This window comes from Centruroides sculpturatus, unplaced genomic scaffold (assembly GCF_000671375.1).
Source record: "Centruroides sculpturatus isolate CEXI.00-Female unplaced genomic scaffold, Cexi_2.0 scaffold1513, whole genome shotgun sequence".
In the NCBI taxonomy this organism is placed as follows: domain Eukaryota; kingdom Metazoa; phylum Arthropoda; class Arachnida; order Scorpiones; family Buthidae; genus Centruroides; species Centruroides sculpturatus.
The window spans coordinates 27,517-37,048 of record NW_019385687.1 but is presented as its reverse complement, the minus strand read 5'-3'; the positions used below and the strand labels follow the sequence as shown (position 1 = coordinate 37,048).

The window sequence follows — 9,532 nt, the reverse complement described above, 5'->3', positions numbered from 1 at the left end:
TTAAAAATTATTTTTTTATTTTGTACAAACAAAATAAATATATTGAAAAATATAAAAACAATAAAAAATTATACTTCAGAAGTTAATTTAGTATCAAAAACGTTAAATATTTGAGTAGCCCGAGACATAGCCAAAGATTGCAGCACCCCAGCACTGGCAAAAATTTAAATCTGCTGACTGGAATTCTTTCAGATAATTGATGTTTCAGATAATTGACTTTCGGATAAATGATGGTCTACTGTATATATATATATATATAAATGGACATGTATGTCCCTATATTTCACTTTTCCACCAAAACTACACATCGCACGTGAATGGTGTTTGTATGTGGTGGTAGCCCCAAGTCTCCATTCATGCACCAGGGGGTTGCGTCTCGATAGCTATAAGGGTGCGGGAGATATAAGGCTGAAAGTGGCTTTCTATTTCGAATGTTTTGTTCGAATTTGTTCGAACAAATTCAAACAATATTCGAATTAAATTCGAACATAAAATTTGATTATAGAACGATTGTAAACGTTCCAGAAACATTGAAAATAGTTTGTTTGACTTGACGTGAACAGGAGACGTCCAGAAATAGAATCAGGACCAGGTCTCTAATTAGTCTGGAAACGGGGACCTAATTCTTGCATTCTGTGAAAACAGGTAAGATTGGCTATAATGTAATTATCTTAATCTTCACTATCGTTACTTTTTGCCCACAAATAAAANTTGACGTGAACAGGAGACGTCCAGAAATAGAATCAGGACCAGGTCTCTAATTAGTCTGGAAACGGGGACCTAATTCTTGCATTCTGTGAAAACAGGTAAGATTGGCTATAATGTAATTATCTTAATCTTCACTATCGTTACTTTTTGCCCACAAATAAAAACCCAGCGAAGTGGGTCCTTGCAGCTAGTATATATAAAAATGGACGTGTGTGTCCCTATATTTCACTTTTCAGTCAAAACTACATATCGCACATGAATGGTGTTTGTGTGTGTTAGTAGCCCCAAGTCTCCCATCGTGCACTATGGTGGTTGTGTCTTGATAGCTATAAGGGTGTGGGAGATATGGGGGCTTAAAGTGGTCGATTTTGAAAATGTGTAACAATGGAAGTGTTCAGTAACAAAGGAAATGTTAAGAGAAAGCGGCATGCAAGATTTACAGGCGCAGAAGCTGTGTTTTGAGTTTTTGCGAGAAATTGAACATATTTTTAGACCATGTAAAAATTTTCTAATTAGTCTAGAAACCTAATTCTTGCATTCTGTGAAAACGGGTAAGATTGGCTATAATGTAATCTTAATCTTAAATGTTTTCGAATAGTCAAAAATGTTTTGGAATAGTCAAGAACCATTATGTGTAAGTAGTAGGGATGGCTTTTGGAGATGTGTGACGCACATGTTTCAGTTGATTTTTCATAAGTAAAAGTGTACGAATAACAGAAAAAAGTAGAAAGTGAAAAGTAAAAATATACAAAACAATGCCAAAGTGTAAGAAAGAATTTTTGCGATCTTGAATCATATCTCAAAGGCAAAAAATGGCAGAAAGAAAGAGAAGTACAGTACATCTAACATTGCTACGAGAAAATTATTAACAAAACAGAAATAATCAGACAAAAGAGCAACTTGAAAATCATAGGGAAACACATCAAATCAGAGAAAGATTATGTAGAGGAAGAGAAACAGTCTTTTATATATTAAAAAAAACTATATTACACATAAATGTACTGTACAAATAAATAAAAACCCAGCAAAGTGGGTACTTGCAGCTAGTTTAATATATAATTGATTTATAAATCAATATTTTACCTGATGTTGTGTAGCTTGAGAAATACATTTTTCTTTAGGGCATGAAAGTGAGTTCACATTTCCTTCTTGAATTTGAATTTCAAAATATGACTTCATACACGATTTACAATACTTATGATTACAACCCAAGAAATTCATAAAGTCTTTTCCTTGCTTTTCTAAGAGACATACTCCACACATAAACCATTCATTACTATACATTTCTTCTTCTTTTTCTTTATTATATTCTTTTAAAAGAAAATATTTTTGTTATTGTTATTACATAAAAATTTTATTCTATATGTATATTTAAGAAAAGCTATAAATGAATAATAAAATTAATAATTTTTTTAACTTATTTATTTATATTTCAACTTACCCGTTAAGTATGTTATTAATGTTGTTTTATTTTCCATTTCACTGACTGCTCTTAAATCGAAATCACACTTTCCACCATGTATTCTTGGCGTCAATATCCGACTGTTTAGCTTTATGTCCTGAATGTATGAAATATATATATATATATATGTAACTCCAAAAATATACTTTATAATACTTCTTCATTGATATAGAGCAGTGGTATTCCATCTATGGGTCACAACCCCAAATAGGGTTGCGGAAAATTACCTTGGGGTTGCACTGTTAAAATGTTTGAATACCGTTGATATAGAGTAGGGGGTCCCCAAACTTTTTATCCCGTCAACCCCTTTATAGAATATTTGCCTTCTTATCAACCCCAGATTAAGTATTTAACAAAAACATTAAATCATTTTTGCATTTTTGATGTTAAACGATAAGGAGACCTGCATAACAACCCAACAAAAGAATTTATAGATCCCATATCTTATCCACCCAATAACATTAACAAAAAAAGGAAATATTTTCCACTGATTTATAATCTTAAAAAATAATAGCAAAATTATGGCTAGATGGAAATTTGCCTATAGTTCTTAAACCGTACATGTCATAATATGTAAAAAACACAATTATCTTTGAAAACATAACATTAGTTATATTAGATGAAAAAAAACCTCTTACTGTCATTTTGCAACTACTACTGAATACCTTAAAAATATGTTAACATACCTTTTTATTAAAATAGTTGATATTAGTAGGATGGATGTGTCTGAAGAGAAGTAGCAAGATTATTGATATCCGGTTAAAAATTGGTAAGTTTTATTCGCAAATCACCACGGTTTTCCAAACTCAATCTGTTCCTCTGTTTTGTCAAAATTGCATTTGCGTGGTTAAAATCAGCTTTAACCATGTATGAAGTTGGGAACACAAGTAAGAAAGGTTCGGCTTCTGCTCTGAGCTTGGGATATTTAGTGGGAATATTGTTATTGTTCCAATATTCACTGAGGTTTTTATTTTTAAACAACGCTTTAGCTTCGAGATCTACACATATTTCAATCAGTTCATCTTCTAAGCTAGGTTCACTACTTTCATTATCTATTTTTACATCAAATGGATTAGCAAATCAATCGGGAACATGCATATTCTCCAAGTCTTCGAAACGTGCTTTAAAGTCTTCCCTTAATTTATCAAGATGTTTAATATATATCTCCAAATCACAGTCAAAAATTTTTTTATTTTCTTTTAGTAGTCGCAAGTTTGAAAAATATTTAAAATTGGATCGTGCCAGTGAAGATTTAAATAGCTCCATTTTTACTTGAAAGACCATTATGATTGTTCGAGCTTGAATAATTGTAACGTTTTTTCCTTGCAAGCACTTCTGCATTATATTAATGATTTTCGATATATTACAATATTTTCTCTGTAAAGGACAAAATATCTACATTTTTATTTAAAATACTTGAAGTTACAACTCTACTAGAGTGTAACAGTGCAGCGTATGTTTGTGCATAATGAACTACCCGCATTCATAACATGTTTGCAACACTAGTACAGTTGCCAGATGTGTGGAAATAGTGTAACATATGCTTAAAGCAGCATAGGCTAAGGCAAAACTCAAGTTATAACTAGGGCAGTCAGTAATGTTGATCATATCCATATTTCGAATTTTTATTGGAATATTCTATTTTTTTCCTAGACAGTTTAATTGATCCTCTTTGGTATTAATCGACCCCTTTTCGACCATCGTGTATTAATCAACCCCTGGAGAACTCTTATCGACCCCAAGGGGTCGATATCGGCCATTTTGGGGACCCCTAATATAGAGTAATGAATAAATAAAGTTATGTTAAATTTTAATTGTTATTTTAATATATACATAAAAATATAGTATATATAATAAACATAAAGGTATAAATAACAAATAAAGCTAATATAACTATAACAATAATCAATATTAACAAATACACAGTGAAACTTTGTACTTCAAATGTAAAATTTGACAAAAACTCACATTGGAGTTAAAACTGTGTGTGAAGTGAAAAAATCTGCTCAAAGCATAAATGCAATCTGTTAGTCATCTCTTGCCCTCACATTATACTTGTATGTTTTCAGTGCTTTTTTCGCTTTATTTTTTGGTATATTTGGTTATATAATATATAACCAAATTGTTATCTATATAATTATTGGTAATATATAACCAAATTGTTATATATATAAAAATCGATAAATTGAAAATCAACAAGAATTTTTAACATGTTAATTGTTGCAATCTTTCTTTGTCGATAACTTTTGGGCATTCCATATGTTTTGTATCCTTTAGTTTAAAATTCCCAAACAGAACTTTTTAAACCACATTTGACATGTTTGAAGTTTTGGAACATTTTCCTCATACATATTACAAAATTTTCTTTTTACTGTGTGTGGCATTAAATCCTTTTAAAAACTCATAAAGCATAATATGCTGGATACGCTTTTTATCTGAAGACATTACAACTTGATGTTATTCAAACAAAATGTAAAGTAAAAAGTTTAAAGCAAGCTTCTAAACAAAAAATAAAGTCTCGTATCTATGTTAAGAAGCCGAAGTCCACAGTATGTGATCAATAAATGTACAGGTATACCTCGCCTTACGTCAGTAATTGGTTCCAGGAAAACGACTTAAGTCGAAAAACGACGTAAGTCGAGGTATACCTGTAATTTTCATNACTGAGAATCTATGTAAATATTCTAAAGTTAATGCTTAACATTCAACAAACAACAAAAACTGTTTGATTAAGATTACTGAAGTTATTTATTACAAAACATTTTTTTAGATCTTTAAACAAAAGAATGAATAAGTATTTATATCAAACATTACAATTTTTTTTAATCACTGTGGGTTTGGATGCTAATGGCATGATTTTTTTAGATAAACCAGTGTTAATTCTAGAATTATCTAAAAAATTAGGTTTTTACATCTTTGACTTTTAAAACAAATATACATACACATTTTAAGGAAACACTTAGATGTCATTAATGAACTTTACTTGCATTATAGATTGTGCTTAGACTTTCTTATTAGATTCATTCAATTTGTTTTTTTTAATGTAACAAACTAAATTAATAAAAATTTTATTAAACAATCTAAACATTCAATATTTAGTGTTTTACTTATTTTTATTTATTTCTTATCACTCATTAGGATATAATTTGTATTTTTAAGACTCGTGTCCTAAAAATACTAATTATATTATGTTGTGATATTTGAGGCAAAGTGTTAGTAAAGCCTCTTCTATATGGTTTACAGAATTGCATTCATTCTTGAAATTTAATCAATTGATTTTGATAAAACTTTGCCACTTTCTATTAATTGCAATGAGATATCCAAAAATGTAATATAAAATATGGGTCTATGACTTCATTTTTGAAATACAGTGAGGTCAAAGTGGCAATGTCCATGCTCCCTGACGTGATTGAGCATGCCTAACAAAATTGCATTGTTCTTGAATCACCTCTTTGTGTCGTCAAGTGCAAGGATTGTCTCTTTCTTCCCAGCTCCGCTAAAGTTCTATTGCAATACAACAAAATTGTGCAATGTCCTAGTATTTTATCATTATTATATTAATTTCATTTTATAAATGTTATTTTTTAAATTTACAAAATAAAAAAATTATAAGTTACATTTTGTAAATATTAATTATTCTAAATTTGATTTCCATATACAGATACATTGCAGATTGCTCAAACTGAAGCTGAAAATGTTTCATAATAAATAATTTTAGTAACCTCGATTAAGTAGCTTTTGTTTATTTCAAGTACGTAATATTAAGTATAAAATAATAACAGATTAAAAAACAATCTTTATATTTGCATAACAAAAATTAAATCTTAATATTCAATAAATTTTGCATATTTTGATAATATATTAATTAATAAATAAAAATTAATAAACAAACTTCCTGGATTTAAAAATACCAAGAAGTTCTTGTAAAATTTTTAAAATAGCAATAAATTTTCTTAAACAAAATACAGAATAGAACTTACTTGATCAAGAGTTAGCCAATGGCATGAAAGCAAAAATGCAGGATTTATTTGAGAAGGGTATGTTTTAGGCAGCACAAAATATAAAGTGATTGGGGGCAAATACTTAACTTCAAACTCTACATATTTTGAAGAATTAGTTTTCTCATTATCTAAACAAAAAATATTTAATTATTAAAATCATTTAATCAACGATAAATAATTTATTCAGATTTAAATANTATGATTTTATGTGCTTTAAACGCTTTTCTAGTGATATTACGACTTCAATATTTGTGGCGGACGGACATAAAGTCGAATAAAATGACTTAAACTTGATTTTTATTTTTCCATATACTTTTTTGACAAACGACGTATAATCGGGAACGACGTAACTCGAAACGACGTAAGTCGAGGTATACCTGTAATTTTCATTTAATTATACAGTATTTATGTATTTTATTTATAATTTTTGTGTTTTAAATCATCATTTGGGCATTTAGTTTTATCTCAAATTACGTGAATTTGCTGTTTTAAGTTTATAGAAACAGGTATTGGAAATAGGTATTGTTTGGAGTCTGGGAATGGATTAATTTGATTTCCATTATTTTTTATGGGAAAAATTGATTCAGACTTCAAACAACCTCCTGGAATGAATTAAAATTGAAGTACAAAGTACCACTGAACTTTTTAATTTATAACTTCTAACAATGACTATCTGTAAACACTAAATAATATTATTATATGTGGTATATTCAACAATAAAAAATGAATTCATTATAAAAAATTTTGGGAGTTGGTGACTATTTGTATTTTTAACACTTAATTTATCTCAAATATTCATTTTTATTTTTCCTTCACTTATTTTATGATTATATTTACAATAACCTGCTATAGAAGCAAGTAGTAGTACTACCAATGCTAGATAGCATACCAGGCAGAAATTATCTTCCATCGATTTCAATCATGAGCAAGGGCTTCAGCTTCCTCCCAAGTCATATTGAGCATCTTCAAATCTTGAAGAAAAGTTTTACACCAAGTATTCCTGGGGCATCCTTGTGGTCATTTGGCACCAGGGGGAACCCATTTCATGGCTGTCTTAGGGATCCCACTGTTCTCCATACAAAAAATGTGGCCAGCCAGTCTGACTCTTCTACAGGCAACAATGTTATGAAGTTTGCACATCCCACTCCTTCGGAGAACCTCTTCATTGGTGATATGATCTAAATATAGAATCTTCAGGATTCATCATAGACATCTCTGTTGGAAGACATCAAGCCTTCTTTTGCTGTTTCCCCGATGTCTTTCAGGACTCACTAGCATAAACAGCTATCGGAATCATGATAGAGATGAGCACATGGAATTTGATTCTCAATGAGATGTGTGGTGAGGACCAGATTTTGTTCATCCGCCAGAAGACTGTCGCCGCTTTCCCAATGCGGCACTTCACATCCATTTACCATGTTACCATTTTGGGAAATAACACTACCCAAGCAGGTAAATTTCTCCACCTCCGACAATTACTCCCCACATTTGGGAAGTGCTACATACATGCATAATTTTAGACTTTGCAGCATTTATCCTGAGGCGAATTTTGTGTGCCTCCCGACCCAATGTGACCGTGGCATGATGTAGCATTGTCTTGCTTTCCTCTAATAGGGCGATATCATCAGCAGAAACCAAATCTCCAAGACAGTCCTGGTCAAATCTGTGTATGGCAGCCCCAATGTGTGCACTGGACTCGTCTGCCCGCCGCATGACATAATCAAGCGTGATGAGGAAGAGGAAAGGGGACAGGACACAACCCTGCCTAACTCCTGTCATAATTTCAAAAAAGTCTGTATGACCACTTTCAGTCTTGACACAACAACTTGAATGCAGGTATAAGGCCTTGAAAATGATGACAAAGTTTGTTGGTACACCATATAATTGCAAGATCTGCCAGAGGGACTCGCAGTGAACACTGTCAAAAGCCTTCTTGAAATCAATGAAATTGATGGCCAGTGGGTGTCAATACTCAGTATTGTTTGATGATATTTCAAAGGGAGAAGATCTGCTTGCTGCACAATCTTCTGCAGCAAAACCCAGCTTGCTCCTCCCACAAGCACTGATTGAGGGCAATCTGCAGGCGTCGAAGGAGGACCACACAAAATGCCTTTCCAGGCACAGAAAGGCGTTTGATACCATCCCTAGTTGGTACACTCGGAGATACCTCCTTTCTTAGGAATTCTGACTATAGTGCCTCTTCTCCAATCCTCTAGGACCTCCCCACATTGCCAGCACCTGTTAAACAATAACATTAGCTTTTCCAACATGAGCTGCCCTCCATGCTTCAAAATCTCAGTTGTAAGTTTGTCCAAACCGGCTGCCCTACTATTCTTTAGACTCTTAATCACAAGCTCCACTTCCTCAAGGGTAATATCACCAGTGTCCACCTGAAGCTCATCCTGTGCATTTTCAATATTGAAATCATATTTTATGGCCAGTTCTGCTCGACTAAAATGTTTCCCGAAAATGTTCCATCAACCTCTTGTTCTGTTCATCTTGAACGATCAGAAGCTTCCGTTTTTGTCTTTTATTGGAATGCTGGAGTTACTCCTCGTCCCAGTCAGTTCATTGACTATGCAGTACATGGTCTTGGAGTCATTCTGGTCAGAAGCCTCCTGCACTTCAGTGCCTTTTCGTTCTAACCATTCCTTCTTGTCTTTCTGACAGCTTTTCTTTGAATGTCTATCCAACTCTGTATATCTTTAGTTTAGTTCCTCCATCTCAGCCATTGTTTTAGCCTGGTCCCTTTTAAGTTTTGCATCTTTCTTCTCATCAATCAACTTCCACAAGCGATCTTGGATCACTGTTCCTTTCATCTTCTTAGACGTCTTCCAATGATGTTTTGGGTGCACTCCATGGTAATGTCTCTGAAGTTCTCCCAGAGATCATTTATATCTGTCATCTCTCCAAGAAGGGCAAAGCGACTGTGCAACTCAGAGTAAATACTTTGGTGATGATTGAATCATTTAATTTTTCTCCCACAAACGGCCTTTTTAGCATGAACTGCCTTTGATTACAAAGTTTGAGTTTAATATCCACCCTAATTAGGTAATGGTCAAATCCAATATCTGCACTTCTGTAAACCCTCATATTGCGCAATGATGACTTCCACTTTTTACTAATACAAATAAAGTCTATCCAATTAAAAGTGCACTTGTCTGGTGACTGCCAGGTCTTCTTATGGATAAGCCGATGTTGGAAGTAGGTGTTCCCAACACATAGCCAGTTGTTTTCACAAAATGATGTTAGCCTTTCTCCATTGTCACATATAAGCAGAGGATGCATGAGCACTAATCACAGCCTTGAGTCCTTGACTACACTGCCCAATTGGGCATTGAAGTCCCTGATCAGGACCCTC

The 9,532-nt window shown here is 32.6% G+C and overlaps 1 protein-coding gene across 2 annotated transcripts in view; it reads right to left on the bottom strand.

Annotated features, from left to right (window-relative positions):
* LOC111641202 (E3 ubiquitin-protein ligase RNF14-like) overlaps nt 1–9,532 on the bottom strand; it is a 37,441-nt gene that overhangs the window by 9,756 nt on the left and 18,153 nt on the right. For both annotated transcript variants that reach the window (XM_023387337.1, XM_023387338.1), the window contains exons 5-6: nt 2,150–2,267; nt 1,792–2,018 (exon numbers count right to left, since the gene is read on the bottom strand). In XM_023387337.1, the coding sequence (XP_023243105.1) occupies nt 1,792–2,018; nt 2,150–2,267 (345 nt within the window). The remainder of the gene's footprint in view (nt 1–1,791; nt 2,019–2,149; nt 2,268–9,532) is intronic.